At 40.0% G+C, this 14,783-nt stretch overlaps 1 protein-coding gene across 1 annotated transcript in view; it reads right to left on the reverse strand.

The window, feature by feature from the left end:
• TTC7B (tetratricopeptide repeat domain 7B) overlaps positions 1-14,783 on the reverse strand; it is a 154,915-nt gene that overhangs the window by 114,450 nt on the left and 25,682 nt on the right. Inside the window, exon 4 of the mRNA XM_067295614.1 lies at positions 8,751-8,881. Within this exon, the coding sequence (XP_067151715.1) occupies positions 8,751-8,881 (131 nt within the window). The remainder of the gene's footprint in view (positions 1-8,750; positions 8,882-14,783) is intronic.

Genomic DNA, 14,783 nt, shown 5'->3' on the forward strand with positions numbered 1-14,783 from the left:
AAATGGTAGGCAGCTGATAGTAGAATATTTCAGTATCTACCTCTGTTCCAACTTAAACACAAGTCTTTTTTCTCTTGGCTATACCTTTAAAGTTAACTTCTTTGCCAAGCCAAATTGCCTCTAAGAAAAATTTTATAAGACATTTTCGGAAGTTTGTGAAGAATGGTATACCAAAGAGAAGTGTACGACAAAACATTTGCAGCCATATTCAGCAGCTGACGGTATTCAAAATCTAAAACTCTTTCAGGTTAGGAAAGGCTGCTGCAGAAAACAGTAAGAAGCTTAAAAGTGGTATCCAGTGAGGATTTTCAAAAAATAACTCAAAACCAAAGAAGTTAATTTTTATTAAATTAACATTCTACAACTGCTGTCTCAAAATGGAGAACTATAGCTTTCATTTGCTTTCATATACATTATAGTCTACCAGCCACTAAAAGACAATAGCAACAAAAAACACAAAACAAAACAGAGCAAAGAAAACACAGAAAACAGAAAAGCCTCACACATCACTTGCAGCCAAAACAATGTAAGAGGAAATGAACTATACGAACATACTTGCTCCATTTTAAACACTATGTTGGAAGATAACAAAGCAACAAATGGTTGGCAAATCAGCAGCCGTAACAACACTTAGACCTTTTTAAATAAAAGCGTGCAGTACAGTTTGCTCAGAGGCAGATTCATATTGCACTTGCAGTTTTTGAATTATCTGTAAAACTGATTCAGATGAAAAATTCGCATGCATCCAAAAGAACACTCACCCTGGGCAACCAATTATTGGCACAGTATTAAAACAAAACAAAATCACAAAATGAAACAAAAAAAACACTGAGCACAAGCTGACACATGTACACACTGTGGTTCCTTGCAGCTACTGCTGGAACACTTTGTGTTTATGAAGACCTCTATATGAGCTTATTTCAAAAACTTAAGTTATTTCTTCACTTTCACAATGTAAGGAAGACATGAAAATACAAGACATTAACATTTAGTTTCAGGAAAAGGAAAGTAATCAATTGTTTATCAAAACATTTGTTTTGGAGGAAATTTACTCTTTGGAGAAGAAATATATAGCTCCATGCCTAAAATTAAATGGGATGAATGCCCCCAACAAGCCATCTTCTTAAGTATCAACTTTCTCAAACAATTGTATAGGATATGGTGATGAAGCAAAAATAGGACTAGACTACCACCTCCAAGTTCAGCAGACACAAGAAGAAATTAAAGTTCGGACTGTATACTTTTTTACATAGTCCCTATAGGATGGTTCAAATACAACTGCACTATTTCTAGTATTCCAGATATTGTTGGGTAGATGCTTCCATCTCAGATGTGTGCAAAGGGAAAATTTATGGATTTAGAAATAAATTCTAAATTACTCATTGCAAAGAAAATAGAAAGAAGTGCATTATATTGCAAGGCAATAAGCATAGAAATATAACCAAAAGCATTAGAGAATTACTTTCTCTGGTTGCCCATTGCGAGTTGACTATAAAGAAGTTACTCAACTGAATGTAATTTTGAGCTGAAATACACTAACTCTTATGCCTAACTCCAATGAAAACAGAACAGCAGCACTGTCCCCGTCTTCCCTTGCTTTTCAGCAGGACAGCAAAGTGACAGTAAATTTGAATGTACATTCTCACTGCTCAAGATGTCAAAGTAAAAAGAGCTCAACTGTGAAAAAAACTCAAGTTGTTATACACACACTTATGTTCTATTCAGTAGTGTGGGTTTGTGTGTGCAGCAGTACGGCTTCATTAAGCAGCTCTCCTGGTTTTTTGGTTTTGTTTTTTATAAGCATGGCAACAAACAAAAATCCACTGGAAAAGAAACTGTAAAGATTTACAGGAGGTTGTCTTTGAATACTCATGGGGAATTTTAGGGAGATTGGATGATCAAGTTCAGTAACTTCCTAGGAAACTAGTCTCATTGACAGCTAAGGAGTTGTACTTACTAATTTATAGCTATTCTCCATGACAGAACAGTCAATGCTAATTAAAGTATTGTTATATTCAGTAGAATTTGGGAGTGTGAATGAGGCACAACTTCCAAATGTGTTGGAAACTCAATTTAAACTTGCAGTGAAAAGAAGTTTTAATTTCTCCAAGATGTTTTGGGTTTGATTTTTTTTATTTATTTTTTGAAACAGCGAGGAAGGAAGAACTCGAAGAAGGGAAAGGGGGATTTACATAGTCCTTTAAGGAGAGATCAAAGTTCTTACAAAAGATCCCCCACCAATTAAAAATATTACAGAATCACAGAATCGCTGAGGTTGGAAGGGACCTCTGGAGATCATCTAGTCCAACCCCCCTGCTCAAGCAGGGTCACCTAGAGCACGTTGCACAGGATCGCGCCCAGGCGGGTTTTGAATATCTCCAGAGAAGGAGACTCCACAGCCTCTCGGGGCAACCTGTTCCAGTGCTCTGTCACCCTCACAGTGAAAAAGTGTTTCCTCATGTTCAGATGGAACTGTCTGTGTTTCAGTTTGTGCCTGTTGCCTCGTGTCCTGTCGCTGGGCATCACTGAAAAGAGTCTGGTCCCATCCTCTTGACACCCTCCCTTCAGATACTTGTACACATTGATAAGATCCCCTCTCAGTCTTCTCTTCTCCAGGCTAAACAGGCCCAGCTCTCTTAGCCTTTCCTCATAAGAGAGATGTTCCAGTCCCCTAATCATCTTTGTAGCCCTCCGCTGGACTTGCTCCAGTAGTGCCACATCCCTCTTGTACTGGGGAGCCCAGAACTGGACGCAGTACTCCAGATGTGGCCTCACCAGGGCTGAGTAGAGAGGGAGGATCACCTCCCTCGACCTGCTGGCAACACTCTTCCTGATGCACCCCAGGATACCATTGGCCTTCTTGGCCACAAGGGCACCTTGCTGCCTCATGCTTAACTTGGTGTCCACCAGCACTCCCAGGTCTTTCTCTGCAGAGCTGCTTTCCAGCAGGTCAACCCCCAACCTGTACTGGTGCATGGGGTTATTCCTCCCTAGGTGCAGGACCCTGCACTTGCCTTTGTTGAACTTCATGAGGTTCCTCTCTGCCCACCTCTCCAGCCTGTCCAGGTCTCTCTGAATGGCAGCACAGCCCTCTGGTGTATCCGCCACTCCTCCCAGTTTTGTATCCTCGGCAAACTTGCTGAAGGTGCACTCTGTCCCTTCATCCAGGTCACTGATGAAGAAGTTGAACAAGACTGGACCCAGTACTGACCCCTGGGGGACACCGCTAGCTGCAGGCCAACTAGACTCTGCACCGCTGATCACAACTCTCTGAGCTCTGCCATTCAGCCAGTTCTCAATCCACCTCACTGTCCACTCATCCAGCCCACACTTCCTGAGGTTGTCTATGAGGATGTTATGGGAGACAGTGTCAAAAGCCTTGCTGAAGTCTACGTAGACAACATCCACTGCTCTCCCCTCATCTACCCAGCCAGTCATTCCATCAGAGAAGGCTATCAGATTGGTTAGGCATGATTTCCCCTTGGTGAAGCCATGCTGACTACTCCTGATCACTTTCTTGTCCTCCACATGCTTGGAGATGGCCTCCAGGATGAGCTGCTCCATCACCTTTCCAGGGATGCAGGTGAGGCTGACTGGCCTGTAGTTCCCTGGGTCCTCCTTCTTGCCCTTTTTAAAGACTGGGGTGACATTGGCTTTCTTCCAGTCTTCAGGCACCTCTCCTGTTCTCCAGGACCTTTCAAAGATGATGGAGAGTGGCTTAGTAATAACATCCGCCAGCTCCCTCAGCACTCGTGGTGCATCCCATCGGGGCCCATGGATTTGTGGGTGTCAAGTTTGCTTAAATGATCTCTAACCTGATCCTCCTCGACCAAGGGAAAGTCTTCCTTCCTCCAGACTTTCTCTCTTGCCTCCAGGGTCTGCGGTTCCTGAGGGCTGGCCTGAGCAGTAAAGACTGAAGCAAAGAAGGCATTCAGTAACTCTGCCTTCTCTGCATCCTTCGTCACCAGGGCACCCACCCATTCAGCAAAGGGCCCACATTTTCCCTAGTCTTCCTCTTGCTACTGATGTATTTGAAGAAGCCCTTCTTGTTGTCCTTGACACCTCTTGCCAGATTTAATTCCAAACGGGCCTTAGCCTTCCTCGTCGCATCCCTGCATACTCTGACAACGTTCCCATATTCCTCCCAAGTGGCCTGTCCCCCTTTCCACTTTCTGTATGCTTCCTTCTGTTTGAGTTTTGCCAGGAGCTCCTTGCTCATCCATGCAGGTCTCCTGCCTCCTTTGCTTGACTTCCTTCCCTTCCCTTGCATAGGGATGCACCGCTCTTGAGCCTGGAGGAAGTGATGCTTGAATATTAACCAGCTCTCTTGAACGCCCCTTCCTTCTAGGGCCCTAACCCACGGGATTCCTCCAAGTAGGTCCCTGAAGAGGCCAAAGTTTGCTCTCCTGAAGTCCAGGGTTGCGATCCTACTTAGTGCCCTGCCTCCTCCTCGCAGGATCCTGAACTCCACCATGTCATGGTCACTGCAGCCAAGGCTGCCCCTGACCTTCACATCTTCAACCAGTCCTTCTTTGTTTGTTAGTACGAGGTCCAGCAGCACACCTCTCCTTGTTGGCTCCTCCACCACCTGGGTCAAGAAGTTGTCACCAATGCTCTGCAGGAACCTCCAGGACTGTTTGTGCCTAGCTGTGTTGTCTTTCCAGCAGATACCAGGGTGGTTGAAGTCCCCCATGAGAACCAGGGCCTGGGATCGTGAGGCTACTTCCAGCTGTCTGTAGAAGGCCTCATCGACTTCCTCTTCCTGATCAGGTGGCCTGTAGTAAACACCCACAACAGTGTCACCCATGCTAGCCTGCCCTTTAATCCTTACCCATAAGCTCTCAACTTGCTCTTCATCCACCCCTAGGCACAGCTCAATACATTCCAGTTGCTCTCTCACACAAAGAGCAACACCATCACCTCGCCTTCCTGGCCTGTCTTTCCTAAAAAGCACGTAGCCATCCATGACATCACTCCAGTCATGCGAGCTATCCCACCATGTCTCTGTAATGGCAATGAGATCATGGCCCTGCGACCGCACACAGATCTCTAGTTCTTCCTGTTTGTTCCCCATGCTGTGTGCATTGGTGTACAGGCATTTCAGGGAGGTGATCGAGCATGCAGGTTTCCCAGGAGGGGTAAAAGAGGGTCCTCCATAGCCACGTCCCATGCGCACTTCCCTGGCTGCATTCACCTGCTGGAGGCATCCCGACTTGAGCTGTCTTTTGCCAACTACCCTGTCACTATAACTCTCCCCTTCCCCCATCTTTCCTAGTTTAAAGCCCTCCTTACCAGGTTGGCCAACCTGTTGGCAAAGACCCACGTGCCCCGCCTCGTGAGGTGGATCCCATCTCTCCCCAGCAGTTGTCGATCTTCAGGGTCCCATGGTCGTAGAAACCAAAACCCTGTTGCCAACACCAGCAGCGCAGCCAGTCATTAACTTGGAAAGTCCGTCTCCTCCTCCTCTCATCCATCCCCCTCACTGGCAGGATTGAGGAGAAGATGACCTGGGCTCCCACACCCTTGACCACCATCCCCAGAGCTCTGAAATCCTGCTTGATGGTCTCCAGTTTGCCCTTGGTGTCATTAGCGCTCACATGGAAGAGCAGCAGTGGGTAATAGTCCAAAGTGTGGACAAGCCTTGGCAGTCTTTCCATGACATCTCTCACACGAGCCCCTGGCAGGCCACAAACCTCTCCAGACATGAGGTCAGGTTGGCAGATAGATGCCTCTGTCCCCTGCAGCAGGGAGTCCCCCACAACAATCACCCGCCGCTTCTTCCGGGCGTTCCGGCAAGGCACAGGGTCTGTTGTCCCAGGTACTTCCCTTGGAGCCATGCCCATCTCCTCCTCATCCTGGAGGACACTAAACCTGTTCTTCAGCTGCAAGTCTTCAGGAGGAGTAGGAGCCTTTCTCCTCCCACGAGCAGTGACCAGTGGTCATGGAAGCAGAGCACAGACCTAGGTCTTTGCACTGACATATGAAAAAGGTTTCATTATCACAGCTTAGGTTTTCATTCACTAGCTTCTGAGGTTCCTGTGATTTGAAGCCTTCCTCTGAAAGCAGATTAAACACTGAATACTGTGGTAGTATGTTCAGCTTTCTTCCACAGGTCCCATTTTCAGAACTCTAACTCCAGTTTTGTCACTCAATCTTTGCAAGACAAGCTAAATTGGTGAGTGGGCAGCAAAAACTTGGAGCTACAGTTTCTTCAGGCCTTCATCAGAAGCTCCAGAGAGCAGGAGGTTTTGAATTGCTTACAAGTGGAAACAAGGATGAGATTTAAGTCTGTTCTCATTTTCAGATCAGGATGTAGAGAACCAAACTTAGGAAGGAAGGATCAATTACAAATAAATTCAGTCTTGGTTGACCAAAAAAAAAAAAAAAAAAAAAAAAAAACCAAAAAACCCCCCCACAAACCTTTGTAATTTTAGTTCACGCTTTCAAACTAAATCAAAAGCTTGAAAGAATGACAAATGGGCCATTTATTTGTCATTCACCCAAATTAAAGAGGCAGCTGAGAGAGACCGCTATTGAAATTCTGCAACTTGAAATTCAGTGAGATGATACAAACAGAACTTCTAGAAAGGTCATGCTGCAATGACACCTATTACAATGGGAAATGAAGCAGTACTGGTTAAAAAAAAAAAGCGCAGTTTAACTTTCTAATATGGCAGAAGAACAGAAGAGAAGGCAATTGGAAATTTAAAGTTTTAATAGTCAAAGTAGTAATCAACATTGCTAAAAACTCAATTTCTAAAATAAAGAAGCATGCCTTCTATGTCTGGAATTTGAGAGAAGATGGGAAGGTGCAGGGCATTAGGCATTTATTTGCTAAGCAGAGGACAGGAAGAGCATACTTTAAAAAATGAGCTTACTTTAGAAAAAGAAATCCCAAGATAACGGTTCCAGAAATTCCATTGCATTGATACCCCAAGCTAACAATTCAAAAATTTGCAGTCAGTTAGCATGGTTCTTCCTTACGGTCACCTGTAGTATTAGTAGCTTTTACAACTCAAGTGTTAAGCTGTTTAGAAATAAGAAGCCTAATTTTAAACTCTCCATAATTCCTTTATTTATAAAATGGAGAAACAAAGAAAATAGTAACTTGCCTAAGATTCTGCAAAGCTGTTTGTAGGTTACATTTTCTCTAACATTACAAAGCTCAGAAATACCAGCTTTCATCAATAAAATACGGGTTTCCAACATACCTAGGTACCTCAGCTTTTGGAATAACTTTCTACGCAAACACAGTGCTTTTCAATGTATAAAAAGCACAGCAACTTTGTAGTTTAGGTTCAGATGTAGACAACTGTCTCTTTAGGAAAAAAAATCCAAGAAGTAACTTCAATGGTAACTGTAGCTTTAAACTTACAGTGAGTAATACAGCAACAAGCTAAAACTACAAATGGACTATTAAGTTCAAGAACATCTTTTCACCCAGTGCGCATACCCGTTGAAAAAACCTTCAACGGTAAATACCTACTTTATCCTAACAGAGAATATAGTTGCCAACCTGTCAAAATTTCTGTAAATCTTTCCACAGCAGAAAGGGTTGTGTAGTAAGTTATTGTACTATATACCCAGACCTAGGGCTACTTTTAGAGATAACCTTCTGTTTACCGTTTTGGGAATAACAACACTAAATTATATATACAATATTGAACTGCTTTAAATCTAGAGCGTACAAATCAGAGGAGCTGTCAATACCAAGTATTCAAATCAAAAAATTCAAATCAGAAAAATGATGGATTTTCACTCTGCCATTGCCTATGCAAGATAAAGTAGTAACAGTTAGCTTGTATAGAGAAATTATTAGATAGCCTCATAAATAGTGCCTTTGTCAACTGAGGCTTTTTGGTAGTTTGTACGGGAAGAGCCTCTGTCTTCCTGGATGAAGGAAGAGGGGAGGGAGATTATTAATAAAGTTTTGAAACTGTGCGAATCATCCAAAGGCAGATGAAATCAAACATTCAGACTGATTCCATTTATAGAACTATTCAAGATTTATCTCATTTCAACGACATCTATGTTTTGAAATCATAGCTTTATCTGGCTATCATATCTGGTAATTTTTTCATTGTCCCAGGATTGTGCTTAATTGAAGCAAGCACACTTTCAGTTGTTATTCTTGCTGCACCACTGATATGTCAAGCCTCTTGCAGAGGGATACAAAGTTACTTCAGGATTTTATCTGCAAGTAATTTTATAAGGAGGATTTAAGAGCAGTCAAATTATTGGCTCCAAATATACATCAACAGGATCAATTTTTCATCTCTATTTACGTTTGTTCTTTTCATTCTTTGCCTTTTCAGATGAATTGTTAGAAAGCCTTTTTAGTTTTAAAATGATTTTTTAAGAATTCTCTGAAATGCTACATATACATATATGCATATACATATACGTACATAAACAACATACATATTGAAAGATATCTTAATCCCATGTTCATAAATGAACTACCATAGCATAACAAGAGGCCACAGATCAGCATCCTGAATGTACATAATAGTTCAGAGGAGCTTTGTCCCTTTTGAGACTACTGGCACTATTTTCCAAGAAGTCAGAAAGCAAAAGCAGTCATAATGACAATCAGTTGAGGCACACCAGTTTATTGCCCAATAATATGTGTGCACTGAAGTCCTAAGAAAAGTCCTTTTAGTTGAATACAAAGATACTGGTCACATCACGTCTATGAAAGATGAACCACACAGTTCTTCAACTAAGAAAAACAAATTATCTCAGCTTACCCTTTCTATCTCCTGAAGGTATAGGAGAGCAATATCCCCAGCCTTCTCATAGCAAGTAACAATTTCTTGTTCACGGTCCACATGAAGGTTGCTAGCTGAAGAAGAAATTGGCAACTTCTCAAGACACAGACCTGAAAATAGAACATTTTGAAAAGGATCATTAAAAACTAATGCCATATAATACTACATTTGAATAATAGTCCAGACTAAGCCCCACTTTGATCAGGGGAAGAAACAAAAATCTACAATGAAACTTAAGAAGGTACACTCCTCTAATAGGGACACTACAAAAAAAAAAAAAAAAAAGAAAAAAAATGCAACTGCTCCTCTATTAAAAGACCACAGAAGAAGCAATTTTTAGCAATTTTAAAAGGACATTAAGGCAGTCTACAGAAATTGCTGAGTCTTTCTGTACTAGTTTTCAATTACAGAATACATCTTCACTTTTCCAGAGTGATCACAGAAACCAAGGCAACGTGAGGAAAGGCACTCAAGGTAGTATCCCAAATTTACTAACTGTGCAAGGCAGATGCACCTGTAAGAACACATACATTTTCAAGAAATAAGAGTTCAGGAAGAGTAATTTTTGTATTTAAGGCTTTTGTTAATCAATTTCCTCCCTTCAATTTTCAAACATATCTCACTACCCTTTTACAACAGACCTGTTCTTTACAGGCATTCTTTACATTACCCATCACACGTTATTTGTCAAACGCTCATTCAACAATCAATGAACTGTTTGCTATTTACCTTGCTATTTAGTTTCGCTCGGTAAACATATGATTAATAACATGTTGAAATAAAAGGATTAATACATCCTCTGCGGGAGGAAATCACTAAATATCTGTTGACAAATAACAATTTCATTATTTTTTCTGTTGTAAAGACAACCACCAGTACAGCTTCAAGAATCCAGACATGACCCTTTTTCTGTTCTGGTCTACTTTGCTAATGAACAAGATGGGAGATCCAGGTACTGAAAAATAGCCATTAAATTGCCTTCCATACACACCCTCATAAGGTCTGGCATTGAGGACAGACACAGCACAAGATACCATGCAGACAGTAAATTCTTTAAGCCATAGGCTAACTAGGAGAAATTGCTGTGACAGATATCCACATATATATCAATGCCCACAAAACAACCCAATACAGCCAACTTTATGTACAGTCAACTAATGTAAGAGGTATTTATCTCCCATCAAGATGAAGAAGTCTTTTTGCCTCAGGACTTTATTAGACACTGGAGCTCTGAAGACAAGAAAATGCTTGTCTAAAAACAAAACCCAACTCTCACTAATCAATACCATCTCCTAGACAAGCCACTTCCATTACAGTTATTTTCAAGATATTCAGCGAAATGTAGCTGGAAAGGACAGAGAGCACTAATCCATCTATCTGTCCCAGGTATCAACCAACCCCGACAGACACTGATCTAACCTGTTCTTAAAAGCCTCCCGTGATAGTCATACCCTGGCTTTCCTACGCCAATTTATTATAGAGCTCAACTCTTCTCACCATTAACATTTTTTCCTAATGTCTAAGTCTCCCTCCCTAGATTAATTACTTCTAGTCCACTTCACAGAGATTATTCCCTTCTTTACAAAACCCTTTTTCAATATTAATCTAGAGAAAGAGAGACATGGTTGCAATAAAGAACATCAGTTCTCACTTCTTTCTTGTAACATGCTTCCTTGACAGCTGATCATTTTTATCTTCTCTGGACTCTCTCCAACTGTTTACATCTTTCTCAACTCATGATACCAAAACTAGACACCCTGCTCCACCTGAAGCCTCAACAACATTGAGAAAAACAGATTATTTCCTGCATTTTAGACAGGATACTTCTTTTTATGCAAACCAGCACAATGTTAGTGCCTTTTTGTGTAGTAGCAAAAGTTTCTCTTCTGTTTATGATCTGCAACAGATCGCCAGATCATATTCCAAACGCCTGCCTCATCAGTAACCCCCATCTTGTATTTATTTGAATAATTATTTGTATTTGAGGTGTAGCACTTTCCACAGGTTCTTACAGATTTATTTCAGGTCATTCCTCCAGTTTGTCAGCAGTAAATGTTGATCCTAAAGTGCCTGCAACCCCCCCCACATTGATATAATTCACAGTTTAAAAAGAGCATACTCAATTCATCATCCAAGGTTTTGAGTGTCCATTCCTGAAAAAAAGCATATAGTGATATATTGGACAGATGTCTGTAGAATGCCATATAGTACCAAACCTCAGTTTGGAGAATAGTTTATCAGGAGATTTCCGTCCATCAATACAGTAAGGCAGGGACAGCATGTTTCATTTGAATTACAATAGTTTTCTTATTAAAAGACCTTGGAAAGACACAGCCATTGAATCTGGCATTTATTCATCAATGAACTCAAACTATTAAATATTTATAAACACCAGATTATTTTAAAATATCTATCAAGTTTCAATATCTCCCTATAGAAGTTACTATACCTCAACTATATGCAAAAAATTATGTCATATTTCTGGCTCAGGAGGATGCCTTAAATCTGTATCAGAGCACATTGGCCACCTTTACCCTCCAATTCACTGTTTTACCAGTACGAACAACTTAACCTACACCTCAGTTTGCTAGCTATATATCCAGTTAAGACAAAATCCCCAACTCCACTACTAACTGCTTCATTAAAGACAAAATAAAACTCAATATACTTTTCAAAAGCCTTTCCAAAAACCTCAAAGCACAGCAGACTTGCAAGTAGACTGTCTCTCAAAAACCTGCTAAATCTGAGTATGGACACTAGACTCTTCTGATGTTGTGGTTTTAACCTAATATACTTCTAAAAATTAACTACATATGAAAAAAGTCTAGAGTAATCTATGCTAATCTGCTTTCTTTTAATTTTCCATCCAATGGCAAATATTCCATTTTTTTGCTATGCATCATAGAATCAAAAGCAGCAAGATTAGACTATACAAAAAGGTCAGTTATCCTGCTACAACAGTAGCCTTGAACTGACCCGTTCATAAGATCTAAATGAACAGCTGATGCTGTACAGAAAGCATGCAGTGTCCTAGGCAAACATCTTCAAACTCAGAGGTGACCATACTCTACAATAAATGAGCAGCAATGAAAAGATCAAATGACTGAAAGCATCAGATAGTTGGTAAGTGGATCACTCCTCCCCACCCCTTTGCTCCCATGACACAAGCAGCAAGTACCCAATAGTAATCCTTCACTACATATTACTCAGCTGGCTATCTGTGGATTTGACTTAGATTTATTATTTCTATTCTTACACTTTATGGCCACAATAAAAATCTTCTTAATTTGAAAAGCTCAATATAAGAACATCTCTCATTTTTGGCTGAGAATTTTCATTAAGATATGAAAGAACGTCAGTGCTCTTCGAGAAACTTTGTTAGAATTTTGTACTTCCCTTCTGCACTATTTAATGGAGTCCTTTCATTAGAATATAATGCTATTTCTCAAAGCAACTTTAATATACATCTAGTATCCACTGTAGTTTTGTTGATATATTTATTACAGCAAGTGAAACTATGTATATTTTAAAGCATGCAATGCCTAGGAGCAGGAAGTTAATCTGAAGAACTATCCTGAAACCACCACTGAACAGGATGGTTCAGACACCAACATAACCAGCCAGAAATAACATAGAAGAAAACCCCCAAGAATACCCTAAGTGATCATTTCTGAAACAGGTTAAAATTAGAGTCCCTTCAGACTCCAGACTATCCATCATCCATTTATTTTCTTAAATACATCAGCTGATAAAGCAAGAGAGTCTACTGAAGTCCTGAGAGTCTACTGAAGTATTTTTATTTGAAACAGATACAACACAGCAATATAGCAGTAACAAATCACATAATATATTGCTCACTGCTTCCTAAGAACACTGTGAGATGATAAAGTGACTTGAAGTGAGACATTATTAGATTAGGCTCTTGAAAAAAGAATAAGCAAGAGGTAACACACAGAATGGAGAATCATATAAATTTTAAAGAAATACATATCATCCTCAATTACCTGAAGATTTATGCATACCCTTGGACAGGTCAGTTCTTCCCTTTGTGCTTGTTCCCACACCTGCAAGGAGGAATCTCTGCTTCCCCCCACCTCAGAAAGACAGATTTCTTTATTTATAAACTTTTTGGAGATACTAAGAGATGCATGTCACTGCTATGAAATATTATTGTATTAATGTGTAGGTTATAGCTATGGTTTACTTAATATTTCCTCTAATTACATTCTGCATTCCAGTTTATCAGGCCAGTTGCTATCACAAATTAACTTTGATATTCATGGCTTTTAAGTTTAAGCCCTTCCCAGTTAAAATCACCTTGAAGTAAAAGCTTCCAACAAACTGGGTCAGTTTTATTTTGGGAAGACACTTATCTCATATGTATCTAGTCCTGATATCAAGCAAGATGACTCCTGAGGGGAAAGAAAGTGAGAAGCAGTGAAATGAATACCAGTCCACACCACTTAAGCTTACATCTTTTGCAAAGCAACTCTAAAATTGCTTGTCAAAACAGAGTAGAACAGCAACAAAAAGTATCTGGCAAGAAAAGAGTATGTGTGATATCTAAATTATCTGATAACTGGCAAAGGTTTTCTATAAAGTTTTCGAAGACTTTATAAACTATCCATATGTTGTAAAAGATGCAGAAAGCAAACAGTGGATAACTTTACCATATATTCCCAGTGGCATTCTTGTGACTATGGTCTTGTATCAGTGCATTTTAACTAAAAATGAACAAGATTATGCCAAGTAAACTTTCATGTTTTACAAAAACAATACAAAAGCAAACTGACTCTACCATCGCACACCCATGCACCAACCACTACCCAGCAAAGAGGACTCCTCAGTAAGAATGAGCAATGAAGGAACAATTTTTAAGAAGTCCCTGTGAAACAGATTTGCTTATTCTCAAATAAGAAAGAGCTTTTACGTTAAAGACAACGACAGTAATTACTTTTCATTTATAAACTACTAAAACAAAACCCCCAAACTCTAACTTCTGCAGGAAACCAGATTAACGAATATGCCCATTCCATTACGCAGGCAGAATAAAACAAAAATTACTCAAAGGTCAACAGGCCACAGCAGAGTTCAGATCTTTACCATGTATTCCTACCACCTGGATAGAAGGAAGCAGTTTCACTGCTGAAACCATTAAAATACATCAGGCTGACAGAAGTGTATCACATTTACTGCATTTTATATCTGAGATTTTTCCAAGATGCCAGCCAGTACCTTGTCTGTTCGCCACCAAAATATATTAGACCACAAATAACAACAGATCTTATGGTCCATCTGAATATCCTATTTTGAAAACCTACTGTTTTCAGTAGTCAAGTCAAAGAACACAAGAAAAATAGTGGAAGACTATTTCCGGTGTAAGCAAATAAACATGCTTTTGCATGATGGAGAGGAGAGAGCTGCAACAACAGACGAAGATTCCTGGGTTTGATTCCAGTTTCCCCTAAACAGATATCTAAAATCCAAGTCTGTATGATTATACAATATTTAATATCCCCTATGTGATATGCAAAGCAAAGGTGGTAAGTGTTCCAAATGCTGTAAAATAAATCCTTCATCTCCTTTTAAAGAAGCTGAATACTTAGCTTATATGTTTAGATCAAGCAATTAAGTAGAACATGACAGACATTTATCAGTAATTTTTAAAGAAAAACTGAAACAATTTTAGTTTCTGCTATCAAGGAATTCCCACGGTGCATTTCTGAACTTAGAAAGAACACTACTAATTCCGCTTTAGGAAAAGACTTATTTCAACACAGTCTAGTTTTCTAGAAGTCATCAACCACAGATTGACTTGTTTGTAGAGCATTTTTTCAAAAAGCAATGTACTTTTTTCCTCCTCAATTCCCTACAGCATTTCTGAAGTAATGACTATTAAGAAAAGAAGAATAAGGGAAAACCAAATGAATGATACGCAGAGATTAAGAGAAGGGAAAAAAATATATTAAGCTATGGCTTACTTATCAGTTATTGCAGACACACTGTCTTAGT

Source organism: Apteryx mantelli, chromosome 4 (genome assembly GCF_036417845.1).
Source record: "Apteryx mantelli isolate bAptMan1 chromosome 4, bAptMan1.hap1, whole genome shotgun sequence".
Lineage (NCBI taxonomy): Eukaryota > Metazoa > Chordata > Aves > Apterygiformes > Apterygidae > Apteryx > Apteryx mantelli.